The sequence below is a fragment of the Papio anubis genome, chromosome 17, assembly GCF_008728515.1.
Source record: "Papio anubis isolate 15944 chromosome 17, Panubis1.0, whole genome shotgun sequence".
Taxonomy (NCBI): Eukaryota; Metazoa; Chordata; class Mammalia; order Primates; family Cercopithecidae; genus Papio; species Papio anubis.
The window spans coordinates 11636932-11658449 of record NC_044992.1 but is presented as its reverse complement, the minus strand read 5'-3'; the positions used below and the strand labels follow the sequence as shown (position 1 = coordinate 11658449).

The window sequence follows — 21518 nt, the reverse complement described above, 5'->3', positions numbered from 1 at the left end:
GTAAAAAAGTACATACTTGCTTTTAAAATGTAATTGTTTAGTCATAGATAAGTATTTCTGAATTGTAAATATCCTGTATATGCAAATAGTTGCCTCAGCTGGAAGCTCTAGGTCTTGCTGCAGTCTTTGGGACCAGCTGCCAAACCTAAAAGATGCCCAAGATCCATGTTCGCTCCTGTCTAAAGAAGAAAGAATCTCTTCTTTAGCTGGTTGGCTTCACAATGAGAAAAGATTCCAGAAGGTATTTCCTATATTTGGTCACAAAGTAAAGTAAACAAAGTCCTCTGCAGAAGTGAGCTGTCAGCCTTCAACTCTCTATACAAAGAATTCTCTAGGCCTGGCAATATGATTCATCAAGAATAACTAACAAGGGTATGTGTTTCTGATGACACAGAAGATCCTAGAAACATGTAACACCAATGAACACATGAAGATTATTTAATAAGCTACAAAAAAAGCTCAATGCTCTGAACCTGTGTATTTCTGGGCTACAGAGTCTTAGGTAGTAAAAACTGAAAATGGCAGAAAATGAAAGAATAGGATTGGCCTGCCTACCTACAGGACAGCCTCATCTAGGGATACAAAATTCACCTTCAATGTAGAAGCAGCTAAAGAAGCTACCCCAAATCAGAAAAACCGAGCAAGTCCTCGTAGAACAGCAAGCACAAGAAAACAAACCTAAGACCTCAAAACAAAATTTGGTAAAAAGGAAATGAGCAAAGATACTGCTAGAGACTGAATGTTTGTGTGTCCCCACCCCCCAACGAATTCATATGTTGAAGCCTAATCCCTAATGCGATGGTATTTGGTGGTGGATCTTTGGGAAGTGATGGGGTCACAAGGGTGGAACCCTCATGAATCTAATCAGTGCCCTTATTAGAAAGACCCCAGACAGCTCTCTTGCCCCTTCTACCATGTGAGACCACACCAAGAAGATGGCTGTTTATGAACCAGGAAGCAAGTCCTCACTAGCCACCAAATCTGTCAGTGCCTAAGTTGGACTTCCCAGCCTCCGAGACTGTGAGAAATTTCTGTTCTTGTTAAGATTATAGCCCAGAGGTCAGCATTTGGTTAGAGCAGCCTGAACTGATACAGATATTTTAAATGAAACCAAAATTTCAATAGAGTCCATAGGTAAGAAGGAAGAGTTTATATAATTGCGTTTGCTTGTTGCAAATTAAGTAGTTTTCTTATTAGTCTTTCTCAATGTTGTTCTAAGGTAGAACTTTCATTTAGAATTATCACCTAGGTAGTTCTTGTTTGGTATGGTTTGGCTCTGTGTCCCCGCCCAAATTTCATGTCGAATTGTAATCCCTACGTGTTGAAGGAGCAGCCTGGTGGGAGGTGACTGGCTCATGAGGGTGGTTTCTAATGCACCATCCCCCTAGTGCTGTCTCATGATAGAGTTCTCATGAGACCTGGTTGTTTAAAAGCGTCTGGCACCCTTCCCTTCGCTTTCTCTCTCCCCTGCTCCTGTATGACCTGCGTAACTGTGAGGCAATTAAACCTCTCTTCTTCATAAATTACCCAGTCTCATGTAATTCTTTACAATAGTGTGAGAATGGACTAATATACTGTCCCTCAAAAACTGAATTACTTTCAGCTCATTCACTTGTCATTTTTCTATTCAGTGAATAGAAAATTCCAAGTAGAAACTATTTTCTACATATAAAAATATGTATAATTAATATATGCACTATATACAGTACTACTGGACATACTACACCTTGCCTGAAAAGGGAGAAGCCGATGTGCCTTCATCAAAGAATTGACTGCAGGTAAGCTGGCTTCTCCTTTTCCTATTCTTAGTGCAGTTGCAGATAATAGTTGACTCCTATTATCTGTGGCCAAGAGATCCAGCTAAAACATTAAAGGGCTCTAGACACTTCACATAACTTCAAGGGAAATAATCAAGTCTGATTTGATTTTTAAGGTAAATAAATACATACTTTTTCTTTTTCCAGCAACTTAAAATCATAGTATCTGTGATTATGGTTCTTAATGAGGGGGGGAAGTCTCATTAAGTTTTCTTTCACTTCTAAATTTCTTATTGTTACACTACTGTGGCAAGGTTGAATCAGCATAAACATACCAATGTGATCCCCAAACTCCAGACATCAGAGCGGACATCATATCCTTGTCGTGATGCGCTTGGGTCTATTCTTTCAGGCTGGAACATAAAGACAAGCGTAAGTTATTAATTGCCTTACTCTCAAGGAATAAGCAAATGGAAGCAACAGCTGGGTAGACAGCCAAAATGCCAGTATATTCCTAGAGAAATCCATGTCTAGGGTCAGACTGGAAGTAATAGGAAGTCATCATTATCATAAAAACAACAACAAAAAACTTAACGGCTACTTCCATAAAGAGAACACCAAGCAATTCATTTAACTATTCCCCCCAAAGACTCAAAGGCATTTACAAAGCTGAAGCTGAGGGAAGAGGGAGAGAAAGGAAGAAAACTTGAAAACATAAACAATTACAAGGTCGCCAGGTGCGGTGGCTCGCACCTGTAATCCCAGCACTTTGGGAGGCCAAGGCAGGCGGATCATGAGGTCAGGAGATCGAGACCATCCTGGCTAACATGGTGAAACCCCGTCTCTACCAAAAATACAAAAAACTAGCCGGGGGTGGTGGTGGGCGCCTGTAGTCCCAGCTACTAGGGAGGCTGAGGCAGGAGAATGGCGTGAACCCGGGAGGTGGAGCTTGCAGTGAGCTGAGATCCGGCCACTGCACTCCAGCCTGGATGACAGAGTGAGACTCCGTCTCAAAAAAAAAGAATTTAAAAATTTTAAAAATGTAAAAAAAAAAAAGAATTACAAGGTCACATTTGTGGCAATGAGTGACAAACAAACAAAAAAGACTATCTTTGATTTTTAAAAGACTTTGTTCAGCAATGAGATCACTTGGACACAGGAAGGGGAACATCGCACACGGGGGCCTATTGTGGGGAGCGGGGAGGGTGGAGGGATAGCATTAGGAGATATACCTAATGTAAATGACAAGTTAACGGGTGCAGCACACCAACATGACACATGTATACATATGTAACAAACCTGCATGTTGTGCACATGTACCCTGGAACTTAAAGTATAAAAAAAAAAAAAAAAGACTTTGTTCAGTGGATGAGGCCATACCACAATATATTTGAGACACAAAAGCAAAACAAGAGCTAAATTTATCACAATTATTCCACCCGTACTTCACAATAAAGCTAAATTTATCACTACACATATGTGTAAAGATATTTGTCTGTCAGTCATTTGTAGCCAAACTAAAGCACTACCGAGACAGTAATATATTATCCTACCATATGTCCAGTAGACATCATTTTTAGTAATTTCTGTGAAAGGAACAGCTTTACATTTCCTTGAAATCAGGGACCATCTAAATGATGTGTCAGGGACAGGGAGGAGACAGAGAAGGTCTTGGTGGCACAGAGTTGACACTGGATCCTTCGCCAAGTCTGAGAGTAACTGCTATTGAAAGAAATGTCCACAGAAGCATAACAGTTGGCTGTATTACATTCTCTGCCTGTGAGCACCAACTACTTTACAGACTTCTGTATATTGCTTTGAGCATGAGTACTGTGCTGCATACAATTCACTGTAAGCTATTTACTTTTTTTGTTGTACATATATGTATTTGCCTGATAAGGTACACATTAAAATCCCAGATATTCAACCAAGAGAAAAAATACCACATCCAACAACATCAAAATCAACATTTTCCCCAAACTAGTATGGAACATTCCTTAACCCTGACCACATTCTGGAGCATATAACATACCTTGTTTTAAAAGATGGAAAGCATGCAAGCCATGTTCTCAGATCACAAAAAAAATAAATTAGAAATCAGTAGCAGGAAGATATCTGCGAAGTCCTCAAATATTTGGAGATTTAACAACACACCTCTAAATGACATATGAATCAAAAAAGTCTCAAGAAATAGTTAAAAAATTGAAGTAAATGAAAATGAAACTACAACTTATCAAAATTTGCGGGATATAGCAGAAGTAGTGCTCAGAAGAAAATTTATAATGTAAAATGAATACATTAGAAGAGAAGACATCTCAAATCAAAGCTACTTTATAGCTTAAAGAATTAGAACAAAAGAACAAATGAAACCCAAAGCAAGCAGGAGGAAGAACGTAAGAAAAAGTAAAGTGAAGACAAGTAAAACAGGAATGGAAAAACAATAGAGAAAAGTCAAGAAAACCAAAACAGTACTTTGGAAAGATCAATAAAATTGACACAACTTTGGCTAGACTGACCCATAGAAAAAGATTCCAGTTACTAAAATCAGAATGAAAGAGGGGACATTACTACTGTTCTTACAGAAATAGATGAAATAGAAGTATTTTGTGAAAATGAATACCTACCAAAAAGAATATCAAAGTGTGAATAACCTTTAAACCATGTTACTTAATGAATGTTATTAAAAACCTGCCCAGAAAGAAAAGTCCACACCCAGATGGGCTCACTGGTGAACTCTTTTCAAATATGCGAGAAGTAATACTAGTCTTACACAAAATTTTTTTTCAAAAAAGTGAGAGAGGGTATGCTTCCCAACTCATTTCATGAGGCCAGCATAACCATTTTTGAAAACCTGACGAAGTCATTACAAGATAATAGCCCTTGTACACAAAGACACAAAAGTAACAAAATAGGAGCAAATCTAATACAGCAACATACAAAGAGGTAATGTATCATAACCAAGTAGAGTTTATCTCAAGAATACGATACTAGCTTAATACTTGAAAATCAATGCAAGGCACCATTATTTATAGAATGGAGGAAAATAATGTGATCATCTCAATAAATGTAGAATCAGCATCTGACAAAATTTAAAACCCACTAATAACAACAGGAATAACAACATACTAAGAGAAGAAAACATCTTTATTTCCATAAAGGGCATCTAAAATAAGCAAGAGTTAACATCATACTTACAGGTGAAACATAGAACACTTTCTTTTTAATTAATATTAGGCATAAGGCAAATATGTTAACTATCATTATTACTATTCAGCATTATATTGGAGGACCCAGCCAGTATAGAAAGGCAAGGGGGAAAACAAGCATTACCTTTATTCACAGACACAGAAAATTCCTACTGAAACTAATAGTAAAACTAAACTAGCAAGGTCACAGCATCCAATGTTAACACACGCAAAGCAGCTGTATTTCTATATAATAATAGCAACATATTGGAAAATATTTTTAATTCCATTCCCAATAACAGTATTCTAAGGTAAAAAGAAATCGGAGACAGGTCTCAATCAATTTAAAAGTTTATTTTGCCAAGGACAACAGACATGCCTGAGAGGGAAGTTTGTGCCTTTCTCCAAATATGATTTTGAGGGCTTCAATATTTAAAGGGGAAAAGCAGGCAGCAGGGGGAAGAGGGAGGGTGTAGTCACATTACTGAATCCGTATGTTGCAAGAGAAAAGGAGCAAGTACGGGAATTGTCGATTATGTATTTCTCTCATCCTTAGTAAGTCAGCACTTAAATAAGGTAAGGTGAACAGAGTAACTACCTGTGGAGATATTTAACACTTTATCTGTAGCTATCTGCTTAAGAACAAAAGGAAAGGCAGTTTTTTTTTTTACATCACTCAGCTTTCAGCTGAATTTTTTGTTTTGGCATAGTAAATCGGGGTCCCAAGTTTTTATTTTCCTTTCACAGTATCACAAACCATGAATTCCTTAGAAATAAATGTAAAAGGTCTTCAAAAGCTGCACACTGAAAACTACAAAACATTGCTGAGAGATGGCAAGAAGACCTAAACGAATAGAGGAACATACCAGTTTCTATTCTGCAACTGTTTTAACTGCTTTAAAAAAAGGCATGTCTGTAAACATTACAAATAGTAACCATTATGTGCTTTGCAATGTTATGCAATAAAAAGCACTCCTCATACATGAAGAATGCATGTCTAAAAATAGTTGTAGTCTGAATCTAATCATGAGGGAACAATCAGATATTATAAGAATGCGAGACTTTCTGAAAACACTTCCAAAACCACCAATGTCACAGAAAACAAAAAGACTGATCAAGCTCAGTATGTATTAAAATAAAGAATGTAACAACTAAAATCAATGTGGAATCTTAACGTGACCCTGGATTGACAGCTAAAAAATAGTTTTTTTGACATATGGGAAATCTGAGTATGAACTATGTATTAGATAATATGGAATGAGTATTCCTCATCCAAAATCCTCATCCAAAATCCTCATCCAAAATGCCTGGAACCTGAGTGTTTCGATTTCGGATTTTTTCAAATGCTGGAATATTTGCATGTACATAATATCTTGGGGATGGGATCCAAGGCTAAACGTGAAATTTACCTTTCATATACACCTATATATATAGCCCGGAGGTAATTTTATACTGTATTTTAAATAAATTTGTGCATGAAACAAAGTTTGTGTACACTGAACCACCAAAAAGCAAAAGTGTCACTATCTCAGCCACCCAGGTAGACAATCTGTGGTTGCTGGGCATCACCATCATTCCGGACTCGGAATTTACATGCTATTAATAGGAAATCATTATGTTACACTTGTTCATACATAAATACTTAACAGGAAAAAATACGATGTATCATTAATACAGTGAAAAACAATGAGTTCTGGGGAACTAAGCAGCACAGCAGCATCGCCAGAATACCTGCATCAGCTGTTAAACAGCAGCAACAACAAACAGCTGCAGGCTTTCAGCCTCCAACTACGATGCTGTGTTTTGATTAAAAGGCTACTGGACACTGTATTTTATTTTCTTTTTAGGTGAGAAGAAACATCAGAGGCATCTTGAGGGGCCAGAAGTAGGTCCTTTAGTAATGAGGAGGCATTCTGCTAGATGGCTTTGTAAATGTTTCCTCCCAAGTCATCTAACTCATTAACAATGGTTTTTGTCTTAGAAGTCTCTCTCCAACTTTATAAACTGACACGATTTCCTGTTGTGTTATGAATGCATACTGCTCTAATCCTTTAATAAAGTCCATTACACATTTTCATCAAGAGCATTTTTTTTAGGGAGGTGGATGAGGGAGCTTGTTTCCATTTATTTTTAGTTTTAGTTTTTAGTTTCTTTCCTTTTTATTTATATATGTTTTTTGAGATAGAATCTTGCTCTGCTGCCCAGGCTGGAGTGTAGTGGCACAATCTCAGCTCACTGCAACTTCTGCCTCCCAGGTTTGAGCAATTCTCATGCCTCAGCCTCCTGAGTAGCTGGGATTACAGGCGTGTGCCACTGTGCCTGACTAATTTTTGTGTTTTTAGTAGTGATGGGGTTTCACATGTTGGCCAGGCTGGTCTTGAATTCCTGGCTTCAAGTGATCCGCCTACCTTGGCTTCCCAAAGTGCTGGGATTACAGGCATGCACCACCACACCCGGCCTAATTTTTATTCTTTTTTAATTTTTATTTTAGGCCCAGGATTACACATGCAGGTTTGTTATACAGGTAAACTCATGCCACAGGGGTTTGTTGTACAGATTATTTGGTCACCCAGTTACTAAGCCTAGTACCCAACAGTTATTTTTTCTGATCCTCTCCCACCTCCCACACTCAAGTAGGCCCCACTGTCTGTTTTGCTGCTCTTTGTGTCCATGTGTTCTCATCATTTAGCTCCCACTTACGAGGGAGAACATGTGGTATTTGGTTCTATTCCTGCATTAGTTTGCTAAGTATCCTTAGATATTAATGGATCGCCTACAGCTCCATCCATGTTACCACAAAGGACATGCTCTCATTCTTTTTTATGGTTGCAGAGTATTCCACAGTATATATGTACCACATTTTCTTTATCCAGTCTTCCACTGATGGGCATTTAGGTTGATTCCATGTCTTTGCTACTGTGAATAGCACTGCAATGAACATATGTGTGTATGTGTCTTTATGACAGAATGACTTCTATTCCTTTTGTTAAATACCCAATTTCAGTAATGGAACCGCTGGGTTGAATGACAATTCTGTTTTTAGCTTTTTGAGGAATCACCACACTGCTTTCCACAATGGTTGAATTAATTTACATTTCCACCAACAGTATATAAGTACTCGCTTTTCTCCATAACCTCACCAGCATCTGCTGTTTCGACTTTTTTTTAACAGCCATTCTGACTGGTGTGAGACATGTCTCATTGTGGTTTTGATTTGCATTTCTCTAATGATCAGTGACATTGTGTTTTTCATATGCTTGTTGGATGCATGCATGTCTTCTTTTGAAAAGTGTCTGTTCGTGTCCTTCACTCACTTTTTAATGAGGTTGTTTTCTTTCTTATAAATTTAAGTTCATTATAGATGCGGGATATTGGAACTTTGTGAGATGCATAGTTTGTATGTATTTCCTTCCACTCTGTAGGTTGTCCGTTTACTCTGTTGACAGTTTCTTTTGATATGCAGAATGTGTGCTCTTTCTATGGGCATTTCTTCCTCGGTGTTAACGTCATCTTCATCATCACTTGATTCAGAACCATTTCAGCTATTTCATCATTGGTCAATAAATGAAAAACTGAAGCTTCATTATTTGGTAATAAAAATATTACCTTGATATCCACTTCTTTCAGTTTACTGACAGACTCGAAAGATGTATTTTTTGCATATAAAAGGAGGTCAGATATCATTTTTTTCTCACTTTAATATATGGAATCCATCCCAAGTCACTACCTTGTTCTTCTTCTTCTTCATCATCATCATCACCACCACCACCACTGAATAGTCACAGGCCAAAGGTTATGCCAAGCATGCACAACTGCGTCTTACGTCACTGATGGCCAAGTCCTGGCAACAGCATATGAGACATCCTTCATGCTAAATGCCTTCTGCAAACCTCCCACACCCACACCTCTGTTCACTGCTGCTCGCATGATGTTCAAGAAAGGGTTCTTATATTTACCCTTCACTGATATAAGGATATCCTGGTCACACGGCTGAATTAATGAAGTCACATTTGGGTGAAAGTACGTGGCATAAACATTGTTTTTTATGAGAATTTCGGTTGCAGTATAAGGAGAACAGTTGTCAATGGATAACAAAATCTTTCAGTCTTCTTTCAGTCCAGCTTCCCTGCAATAAGCATAAGGCACCGGTACAAAACATTTATGAAACCAATCAGAAAAGGTATCCCGAGTGATCCAGGCCTTTTGATTAGCATAATAACGCACTGGTAAGACATTCACTTCTTGCAAACAGGAAGGATGCAAGCTTTTGCCTCCTACAGATTTATACCTATACGTGCCTACTGCATTAACACATCCCGTTACAGTTTTTCTGCCCTTGGCATCCTTAAATCCTGCAGGGGCTGTCTCAACAGCTGTAGTGTCTTTCTGGGGCAATCATGCCAAAACAGTGGTATTTCCTCAGCATTATACCTGTTCTGATGTTGAATTTTCATCATCACTATCCCAGGCGAACTCATCAATGAAGTTCTCCACTGCTTCATGGTCGGCAGATGCTTTATCACCAGAAATCTTTAAAAAGTGAATGCTATGTTTTTTCTTAAATTTCTGTAACCAGCCTGTTGAATCTTCACGGTTCCCTTCAGTTTTCAGTTCATCATGGTAGATGCTCATTTCATGACGAGCATACTATCAAGTGGCATGTGTTCCCTGCGAGTCTGACAGATCCATTCTTTCAATTCATTATCAAGATCTTCATTTTCAGCTATAGGTGGTGTTTTTCTATTTGTCAGTAACTTTTGTTCATCACTTTCAGCACAGAACTTCAGCAGTTTCTCCTTCTGTTTCTTCAGGTCATATATGGTGGTCATACCAACACCACACTTTTCTGTAAGACATTTCGCACTTACACCATTGTCCAGTTTCTCTAACAGCTTGACTTTCTGTGCTATAAAAATAAACACTTCCCCTTTAACAAACTGCTGTCTTTCTAGGGGTATCTGCAGGCCTCTTTGACATTTTCAACATTATCTTTAAGCTACTGAGCAAAAAATCAGCAAACAAACAAAAAATATATAATGAGTAATACAGGTAGGTCTTGACCCCATGTGGGGTATAGTGTGGAATCTGTCATTAGCATATCTGACCTGCATACATGCCATTTTATTACCCTTTGTAGGCATGCTTATGTCGGGAAAATCTGGGCATGTGTGGAAAAGATATATTGCAGCTAAAGGGGGTACAAGGGTCTTTTATACCTTGGGAACACTGAATAAACAAGGTGTGGTGCACCTGCATTTTGAATGTGACCCATCGCATAAGGTCAGCTGAATTTTCAACTTGGGTCATACTGGTGCTGGTAACGTTTCATATTGTGGAGCATTTCGGGTTTTGAATTTTTGGAATGGGGATACTCAAAGATGACATTCTTGTTTGTTTTTTTAGGTGTGGTAAAGATATTGTGGTTATGTAGAAGAATGGTCTTTTTCTTGGGAGATACGCACTGAAGTGTTTAGAATAAAATGCATGATATAACTTACTTTCAGGTGGTTTGGCACATCCATACCCACATACAGAAATTGTCTCGTGCTGCAAAACAACATTTTGGTCAACGACAGACCACATATACAAAGGTTGTCCCATAAGGTTATAATGGAGCTGAAAAATTCCTATCTCCTAATGACACCATAGCCCTCATAACATACAGCGACACATTACTCACGCTTGTGGTGATGCTGTTTTACACAAACCTATTGCACTGCTAGCCATTTAAAAGTACAGCACATACAATTATGCACAGTACACTATACTTGATGTCCTTCTACTTATTAAAAAAAAAGTTAACTATCAAACAGCCTCTGGCAGGTCTTTCAAGGAGGTATTATGAAGAAGGCATTGGTACCAAAGGAGATGACAGCTCCCTGCATGTTACTGCCCCCGAGGACCTTCCAGTGGGGCAAGACGTGGATGTAGAAGACAATGATATTAACAATCCTGCCCATGTATAGGCCTAGAATGGTGTCTTAGTTTTTAACAAAAAAGTTTAAAAAGAAAAAATAAGTGAACAGAATAGCCTTATGGAATAAAGATATAAAGAAAGAAAATATTTTTGTATGGCTGTAAGTGTGTGTTTTAAGCTAAGTGTTAATACAAAAAAAGTTTTAAAAATGTTAATTGAAAAGTATATAAAGTAAAAAAGTTACAGTACACTCAGGTTAATTTACTACTGAAGAAAAATTTTTTTATAAATGTGTAGCCTAAGTGTACAGTGTTTATAAAGTCTACAGTAGTGTCCTAGGCCTGCAAATTCACTTACCACTCACTGACTGACTCATCCAGAGCAACTTCTAGTCCTGTAAGCTCCATTCATGATACATGCCTTCTCTCAGTGAACCATTATTTATTCTTCATATCATATTTTTTTAGATTTGAATAATTTATTCTAACAAAAGTATAAAGTATGGAAAATTAGTGTATTTGAATCATTTCAGAGAGGATAGCAAGTTTCACACTAGAAGATTTCAGATTTTAGCACCTTTGAAAAGAAATATTCAGAGTGACAAGTGGCAACGCAGGCTGCAGGTGACCTACAGGGATACTCATCTGAGTTTAGTGCACAGTTCATGTAACAGTGCAGTCATTTGTTTTTTTCCTCTACATTTTGAGAGTGCCACAAAACAGAATTAAAAAGAACGAGAAAAGAGTTCACTGAATTCATAGCTGGTGTTAGAAGATGAACTACCGGAGGAAGGTCACAGGCTGGACTAGGAGGTCCAATACCCAGTTCAAAGGCACTGACGATGCAGTACATGGTTTTATTCTCCCATCGCATGGTGCAGCTCCTGTCAGCAGAGCTGTCCCAGAAGCAGGAACTTGCCGTGTGTAATCCAGCTGCGTTCTTTTGCATAATTACACAGGTCACAACGTATTTCAGTGGTTTTCCCAGCTTGGTGAGTTGGCTTGAAGTTTGTTCTACTACATTTGTGGTCCACTGATTCACTTTGCTGTGTTGGTAAGCGTTACCACCAATTGCGCTTTCTATAGCCTCTTTTACAATCTGCTCAACTCATCAACGACAAAAGCAGTCTCCTCGGCAGCCTGGTAGTCTTCCATCTTTCCTCCGGAGTGTTGCCCCTACCTCCTTTTTGCCATATTTTGACCTATCTTTTCTATATTTAGATACACAAATAGTTACTGTTGTGCTATAACTACCTTCAGTATTCAGTAGAGTAACATGCTGTATAGGCTTACAGACTAGAAGCAATAAGCTATACCATATAGCCTATGTGTGTAGTAGGCTATACCATCTAGGTTTGTGTACGTACACTCTATGATTTTGCACAACAAAATCGCCTAACGACACACTTCTCAGAACATATTCCCATGGTTAAGCAACATAAGACTGTGTACCTATATGAGGGCATGGAGTTGGGAAAATGTTTACAGGAAATCCATTTATGGGAAAATTTATGTGTAAACTCTACATTTTATTTATTTATTTATGTTGCACAATCTAATGAGTAATCCTAAGTCCTGTAGACTAAAGACAATTATAAATCTCAAATAAAATGATATACCTCCAACATGTTTTGTCAATATTTGAAGAAAAGTCAAACCACTTGAAGGCTTTTAAAATTAACATTTCGTTCTTGTCTATCTAAATAGGCTTTGAAAGACGAGAATGGACAGAAGAATTTAGTTTGGTCCAGTAAAGATTAGAGGCGAAGAGTTTATCAGCCTTTGTGTTCCACAGATGAAGGTCAGCAGGAAAACAGAAGTCTTACATCTCCTGGGCCTGCAAAGCATATCTCTGCACAAGAATGAAGAAAGTCTGTTTTAAAGAAAGTCTTGGCCGGGCGCGGTGGCTCAAGCCTGTAATCCCAGCACTTTGGGAGGCCGAGACGGGCGGATCACGAGGTCAGGAGATCGAGACCATCCTGGCTAACACGGTGAAACCCCGTCTCTACTAAAAAAAATACAAAAAACTAGCCGGGCGAGGTGGCGGGCGCCTGTAGTCCCAGCTACTCGGGAGGCTGAGGCAGGAGAATGGTGTAAACCCGGGAGGCGGAGCTTGCAGTGAGCTGAGATCCGGCCACTGTACTCCAGCCTGGGCGACAGAGCGAGACTCTGTCTCAAAAAAAAAAAAAAAGAAAGTCTGCGTCTTTCTTTAAAAGCTGAATTAAAAAGTATTCTACTTTATCTGGGCTTCAATTGCATTTTCAAAGCCTGCTTCCATCAAATATAATTCTTAGTGTCACACAACAAAAACATTTAGTCACTGTTAGTATTGAGACAAGCCCTAAAACTATAGATAACAATTTCAGTTCATTCTCAGGGTATCCTTAATAAATATGTAAATCACATTTCCCAATGCTCCATGTCTAATTATTTTTATTTCTTGCCTTTGAAACTATTATGTCATTTGTCCCTAGTTATCCAGAATAACAAATGATCTTCCGAACTGAGTCAAGAAATCTGCCCAGCCAGTCAACATCCATAAAACCAAAAGTTTAAAAGAAGGTCTTACCACACAGGTTAGGTGTCTACCCACACACACACACACTCCTTTTACATGTTCATCTGAAGAAAAAGTGATATGGGAAGATATAACAAAACCAAAAGAGGACTGAAAAATGCAGTAAGTTGAAATTTGTAGTAGCACTAAGCCTATCCATTCACAAACAATATATCACAAACAATATAGAACACCTATAATATCTAGCCTGTGACTCTTACTTTTTATTATTTATAGCACTAGGTTTGAAAACATATATATCAAGGAGGAAACAAAGAAAAAGAAAAATTTTATTCAATTCTAAGCTTATCTTTAGTTGAAAAGAGTCTACAAAGATGGAAAGAAATGCTGCTGGCAGGAAGGCCTCAAGAAACAACCATAAAACCTTATGTGTCGCATTTTTTGTTGTTGTTGTTGTTGTTGTTGAGATGGAGTCTCGTTCTGTCACCCAGGCTGGAGTGCAGAGGCGCAATATCGGTTCACTGCAAGCTCTGCCCTGCGGGTTTATGCCATTCTCCTGCCTCAGCCTCCCGAGTAGCTGGGACTACAGGCGCCCATCACCATGCCTGGTTAATTTTGTTTTGTATGTTTAGTAGAGATGGGGTTTCACCATGTTAGCCAGGATGGTCTCGATCTCCTGACCTTGTGATCCTCCTGCCTGGGCTCCCAAAGTGCTGGGATGACAGGTGTGAGCCACCGCGCCTGGCTTGTGTCACATTTGTCCCCAAAGAACCATGGCAACATTAAAGAAAGACATCAACACCTCGGGAAATGTCTGAAACACAGACACTAAATTCTTATTCAAATATAGATCAAAATAAAGGCTGTAGGAACACTGTATGCAAATATACTGGGTAAGATGAGTGTGATATCTATGGATGGATAGTGTACATCTGTCTCTTTGCAGAAAAAGAGGCTCCAGGTTGCAAAATACTGAAGGCCTCGACTTCTGCATTTGTTGGTGTGCTTCATCTACCCCTAAAACAGGGACTGACAATATTCAAAACATATAGCTTCAGACTCTGTAATACATAGTGAATTCTGCTATGAACCCAAGGCTTCCCATTTGTCTCACTAAGGGATAGTAGGAACTTTCTGAGAAGTTACCATCTGCTTAATGAGTTGAATTGAATATAATGAACAAACAATAATCAGAAGACCACAACTGCTAAATACCAAATAAGAGAAATAAAGCAAGACAGTGAAAACAGGAGCTGACTGGGATAATTTAGCAAAGTTTCATGGAGATGCTAGGACCTGAGCATGGGCCTAAGGGTAAGGGAAATATTCTAGCAGTTTCATGGTAAAATCGCATGACTAATGGTCAGCACAAAAGAACATAGGTTCTCTGTGCGATGACTATCAAACAAGAAGGCCTGGACTTAACACTTACTGCCATGTATGGCCTACAGCCAGCATCTCTTGTCTTGGCAATAGAGTCCACAAGCTGTCCACTGATGCCGAAGTCACAGAGTTTAATATTTCCACTTCTGTCCAGAAGAATATTGGAAGGTTTGATATCTGCAAGACATAGATATCATTCAGTATACAATTAGCTTCTTCCTAGGTTACATAAGGCCTCACTTTCAGCAAAAATATTGAAAAACCTTAGACAACGTAAGTGGTCAAGTCCTTAAATTCAGATATATAAGAAGTAAAGCATCTTCATTTATCACATACAATAATTACTCATGTTTTAAACAAGTAGCTTTAATAACTATAATTGTGTAAATGTAACAGCAAAAGTCATTTCACAAACATCTTATTAATCTATAAGATATAGACAGGGATTGATTTTTCTCTTAACATCTTCATATTTGTAAAACACAGAAAAAACAATGGTTTTCTTCTATTGAAAATGAGAAAGGAAAACAATTTTCTGAATGCCAGTGCTTAAAAACTGAATATCAAAAAAAAATTTCAGAAGAAATTTAGGCATTAAATTGTTTTCAAAAGGCTTACAAATTCATTTATTTAGTTCAGATTCATTGCATAACAGTCAAAATATAAGGAATGTCAAATCCCTTTCTCACTGACAATCAAGTCACTACCAGTATGTGCCAACTAATTCTCTATCCATAGGTCAGTCCTTCATCCACGTCCTTGTCACTACCCTGGCTCGATGAATAAAAAATAAGGTTTTAAAATACAGGATGCAGAAAACATCTAAATGTAACTCAGAAGGTGATCCACAAAAAAATTCAGTAAAGATCTCTTACCATGATTGAAACAGCTGTGGACCTATCAAAAATCCATTCCTAACCAACCATACTTTCTTTTTTTTTTTGAGACAGTCTCACTCTTTTTTACCCAGGCTGGAGTGCAGTGGCGCAATCCCCACTCACTGCAACCTCCGCCTCCCAAGTTCTATCAATTCTCCTATTTCAGCCTCCTGAGTAGCTGGGATTACAGGTATGCGCCACCAGATCTGGCTAATTTTTGTATTTTTAGTAGAGATGAGGTTTCACCATGTTGGCTAGGCTGGTCTCAAACTTCTGACCTGAAGTCATCCAGTTGCCTTGGTCTCCAAAGTGCTGGGATTACAGGTGTGAGCCACCACGCCCAGCCCCATCCATATCTTCTAACAGAACCTGTGTTTTATTGAGGTATCTCTTCTTATCAACAGCCATACCTCCAAATCCTGGCTGTTGGCCGGTATAAGTTTTATAAGGGTAGTCTCATGCTTCTTGATAGTAGCTGGTTTAAGGGCATGAGGCACTTCTAGTGAATGAGCCAAGAAAAGGTATTAGAGATGTGGGAAAAGTTTCCATATTCCCCACAGAGCTGCACAGCATGACAGCACCTCTTCTTCAAGAGGCAGTCACATCTAGACATGACAGTGGGAACTGCTCTAGTTGTTACTACCCTGAGGACAGAGTTAACACATGAAGGAGGACAGAAGCAAAAGGAGCAAGCATGACCCCTAGTCATATTGTGCTTTCAGCCACCCCATCTTTGGATTTATTATGACAGATAATGAATTTCCTTGAAATTTAACGAGAGTTATCAGAATTTTCTATTACTTGTAATCAAAAGCACTGACTCCAACAAAAAAGCTAACTGATCCTAACTGATAAAAGACAGCTATAAACTCATCACTTTATTTAGTAAGAGAAAAACAAAAGTTACTTCTGAAGATTTTTTATTTTATTCAACTACTTCCCAGGCAGTACCTTGGTGCTTTACTGCGGTCACTAAGTATCCCTAAGGTAACTAACAAATGTCTCAAAGGTGCTACTCTCACAATTATAAAACACAGCTAACGAAGAAGGGAAAAAAATCAAGACAAGAAGAACAACTACAAGAGAAACAAAGAATTTTGTCTAGGGACCTAACTCTACATAATTTTAGGCCAAAAGAAAAAATGATATTATTTCTAACAAGCATTAAGCCAAACAAAATTAAATAAAATATACTGATGTTCAAGGTTCACTAATTTCAGTGGTCTAGTGTCAACCACAAACAAAATAACTTAAAAAAATGGCCCAATTACTAATTTCTTTAACCACCAGAAATTGTCTCCCAGAATTAGAAATTTTTCACTTCTCTTGATTTTGACCTTTTACTTTTCTTCCTATTTACTGTCAGGCTAAATCACACACTGCCACGTACTGTCTTAGGTTTTTCCATTACAAATTTGCTGAGGGGTAGTGACCCAGTGTGTTTCCTCAAAGCCAGCACCTCACTACCCTGAGTCTAGCACGGTAATAAGAAAAGCAAGCATTTCATCTATTTGCTGGATTAAATTCGGGATTCCCACAGGGTTACTACTTTTCTAGGTTTGGCCTTCAACTACATCAAATGTTTCATTTGAATATGTATCTAATAAGGGCAAGATCACTGTTTACACAAATACAACATGCTTTAGAGAAATTTCAACTTATAATACCAATTAAAAGATTTCTCTCAATTTAGAAACATCCTCTAATGTGAAGAAGAAACAACAGACAGGGATAGCGTGCCTTTAAAATGCTTGACAGTACTATCCCTCAGATTCTTCTCTGAATGTCCACAGGACCACTTCGATGCCTTATTTGTATGCAGAAAAACATTAATTATCTATCAGGCAAATGCATAATTATTTTTCAACTAATAGTAATAACAATGTGCAGCAAAATCTATTTCAGTTTCTAAGTCCAACATACTAAGACAGACTGAAATTTATTGAATCCTAAAGAAAAAAATAGTAATAATACGAGCTTTAGAGTACATAAATCATTTTTTGCTAAAAATATGAATATTTTAGGAAAGTTTATACAGTGACACTGTAATTTTCAGTAACTGTTCATCAATTAAGAGAAAAAAGTTAATTTCTATTAAGCAAATACCAATCCATACCCACCTCTGTGAATAATTTTCAAGTTTTCTTTTAAGTGGTTTAGTGCTTTCACAGTCTAGGGAGAAAAGAAGAGATGAAATAAGCACCTTGTTTCTTTTTATTCAAACAGCATAATAGTTGAAAATAAGTAATATCCCATGTAGTCCTTTGCATACACTTTAAGCTTAATATTTCAATATTCTGTCATTTCTTGTTATCCAAAGATACTGAATAATTTCAGATCTAAAAGCTTAGTTGTCTTTATATGCTGTTCCCTGATGGCTAAAACCAACCAACCAACCAACCAACCCACCCACCCAGTAACTTAGGACTTATAATTTAATAATTCATTTAAAATTTTATCTTTTTTTGTATCTCCAACCTAAAATTTCCTTGTATTTTTTTTCCCTTTTTGTTTTGAGACTGGGTCTCGCTCCCACCACTGCCTCCCAAGTAGCTGGGACTACAGATGCATGCCTGGCTAACTTTTTAAATTTTTAGTAGAGACAGGGTTCTAGCTATGTTGCCCAGGCTGATCTCAAATTCCTGGGCTCAAGCAATCCTTCTGCCTCAGCCTCTCAAACTACTGGGATTACAGGCATGAACCATTGTGCCTGGCCTCTAACATGTTCAAAAATAAAAACAGGACAACAACGATCACTGAGTTGGTTCCATTTCAACTAAGAGTAATAACTTGCAGCAAAATCGATTTCAATTTCTAAGTCCAATAGTACATAAAAAGTTTTCTAAATTCTCAGTTCCTCACAATTATCCACCCTCATTGGGTGCTAAGCCTTCAAGGTGATTTTTGAAGAGCTAGCGTAACTCTGTTCACCACTGTGGGAATTTATCCTGTTGCCTGGTCACTGATCATGATCAGAATATTACACATTTATTCAGGAAGGGAAGGAAGAGAGAGACAACCTCAAACTAAAGGAGAACTAAACAACAGGCCAACCATTTGCTGTAAGATTAAGTCTTTGCTGATGTCAAGCTGCTAAGTACGAGAAATGTAGAACACATAAATTTGTTGTGAATAGCTATGCTTGTGTGTTTGCTGGTTTATTAATTAGCAAGAAAAGACTAAACACAAAATAATTTTACATGTGTGCTTAGTATATATAAAATGATCACCAAGTCTTGACTAACGCAAATATGGAATAAATCACTTTCTACAGTATATATTCTTTATATTGCAATATATAAAATAATTTTCTGTTTTCTAATTTCATGGTCATCCTGTCATAGAGTGGTTAAGAGCAGGGTTCTGGGATCAGGCTGCCTGGATTTAAATCATTTGCCACTTCTAACTGCATACACTTCAAAGCACATTAATTATTTCATCTGTCTATGCTTCAGATTATCATCCATAAAGATGGGGTAACACTATTTACACCACAGAGAGTTGCTATGAAGATTAAATGTCACAAACAGTTTGATGCAAATAAGCATTTAATAACCATTAGCTATTGTCATTTTTCTATTATTATAATTATTACGAATAGTAACAAGTTTCAAGATAACACTGGTTTAATATATTGGAGAGAGATGGCTAAACTAATCATTGTAAAATTTCATATACCCAGCTAAATAATGAATAAGTTTCTAGTCTAAGTTAGCTTCATTTTATACAATTATTTTCATAAAATTTAAAAATAAAATGATTTTCATAAAATCTTTTTATGAAATTATTTGAAAGGGTATATATATCTTGGTGAACTACATTGGAGGGGTAGTATGCAGGTAAGGAAGAGCTGGGAAATTACATGCAACCGAAGTATCTATTTTACAACTTCCTGTATGATTTAGTTTATATATCAACTAACCTAAAACATGCCATTAGCTCAGATTCTCAGGAGTTTCTAAGAATCTTATGAATTTTGCTCTATGAAAGTAAATTATCTTTTTCCTTTAGGAAAAAAATCTACATACATTTGCCGACTTAAAGATTCAGAGCAAGAAACAAAGTGATCAACCAATTTACTTTCAAAACTATAAACACAAATGTAAAAAAGTACTTATTTTCTTTTTTGGTCCTTTGGTGAAATGAATTAACCAAACTTAGTAGTAACACTGGTCCCTGAAACTGCTAGTCAAAATTTTAGATAGTTTAGACTGAATAACCAAAATCTTAAATCACAGTAAACATACTTTGTCCAAGGGCTTCAATTATGGGGCTTCAAGGAGACGGCTGTGATTCTGATTAATTTCGGGATAACTGTGCTAATATAGCCTATTTAAAAATAGTTAAAGCAACAGGAAAAAATGAACAGAAAATTCCTTTTTCTAGTTTTATTTACAGAACAGTCTGTTATGATTCATTGAGATTCAAAGGGAAAGAACATTGGCAGTATTTATCGAGACCATTATGACTACTATTGTGCTAACTAACCCACAGAAGTAACTTTGTCTCTGGTTATTCACTACGAATTATTTTCAGGAAGGTACTGTGAGTGACATTCAAATATGTGTATTCAAAACTCCAGCAGCATCTCTATATAACTATATACACAATGAATAATTTAAAGACTAGGTACTTACTGCTAAAGTGATTTTGCCTAAAATTTCTTCTGGAATAACATCATCTAATACACTATATACATATTTGTAAAACTTATCAAACGAGGTAGACATGAGTTCCATACAGATCCAACAGTCACCCTATAAAATAACAAATATCTGTTATTCTTACATATCTTAAATATCACCTTGCCTTTACTTAAAATGTAAATATAATAGAAAGGAGCAATCTTATTCTTGTTTATTTCAAATCTCAAACTAGTAATAATATTTGTTTTCTTATTAAAGCCTTCAACAGATTTAAATACAATGTAGTTAAAGCCAATTTCCCCCACTCTTTAATTGTATGGACAGGGACAGGCTTACACAGAAAACTTCTGTGCTTTTATAAAAATTTCAAATTTTGCCAAAATAGAAAAAAAATAGGAAATATGTAGAAAACCATTCATTCTTACTAACAATGAAAATAGATGACAGTAATCTTAAGAGACTACATAAACTTCTTAAATTAGCCACAAAAGACAAAAATACATAAAGTAAATCCCATGCCTCAAGACCCTGTTCAAATGCCACCTTCTCAGCGAGGCCTACTTTAAGTAATGTAAAGCGCAAGTCATCCCACCAGGCACTCCCCCATCCTGCTCTGTTCTGTAAAGTCATCATCATGCTCTAATGTAAAGTGTAATTTACTTATTTATTATGTTTGTCATATATATTCCCCACTAGAATGTAACCTCTGCCAAAGCAAAGACGCAATAAATACTTGTTAAACGACTGGATGCTGGCTATAATTAACCTGAATCATTCAAACATTTCTTGCATTATAGATTGTTTTAAACCAATTTGACAGCAATCTGACAATAAAACAGAAATAAATGTGTTGATACCATTTTACAGAATCATCCTATGTCTGGGAATGTAACTGAAACAAATGCTCCATAAATTACACAAAGAAAAAACAAAACTAGAAATCGATGAACTATCTCACAAAAGGGAATACTACAACATTAAAGAGATTATCTAAAATCAATATTTCTGAAAATGAATACAGTTCATGAGAGAGATGCATGAGTCATGAAAAAATAAAAAATAAAAGCAGATACCATGATTATAATAAAAGTACAGGACACACAGATGAACAAGAACTACAAAGTACCTTACAAAAATGAAAATACTATCAAAATGATTTTTAAAAATTACCTTAAACAGTTCTGTATGTTGTTGCTTATTTATAAATACAACAAAGATTTTCTACCCACTAATCT

General features: G+C 37.0%; 1 protein-coding gene and 1 pseudogene across 4 annotated transcripts in view; both read right to left on the bottom strand.

Moving 5' to 3' along the window:
- Positions 1 to 21518, bottom strand: part of MAP2K4 (mitogen-activated protein kinase kinase 4) — a 121212-nt gene that overhangs the window by 14890 nt on the left and 84804 nt on the right. For all 4 annotated transcript variants that reach the window (XR_002517842.2, XM_003912361.3, XM_003912362.4 and 1 more), the window contains 4 exons: positions 20275 to 20394; positions 17758 to 17809; positions 14809 to 14936; positions 2093 to 2170 (listed from right to left, as the gene is read on the bottom strand). Coding sequence is in view for 3 of the 4 variants with exons in the window: in XM_003912361.3 (XP_003912410.1) it covers positions 2093 to 2170; positions 14809 to 14936; positions 17758 to 17809; positions 20275 to 20394 (378 nt within the window). In the remaining variant the exon portion in view is untranslated. The remainder of the gene's footprint in view (positions 1 to 2092; positions 2171 to 14808; positions 14937 to 17757; positions 17810 to 20274; positions 20395 to 21518) is intronic.
- LOC103878651 lies at positions 11318 to 12842 on the bottom strand (annotated as a pseudogene).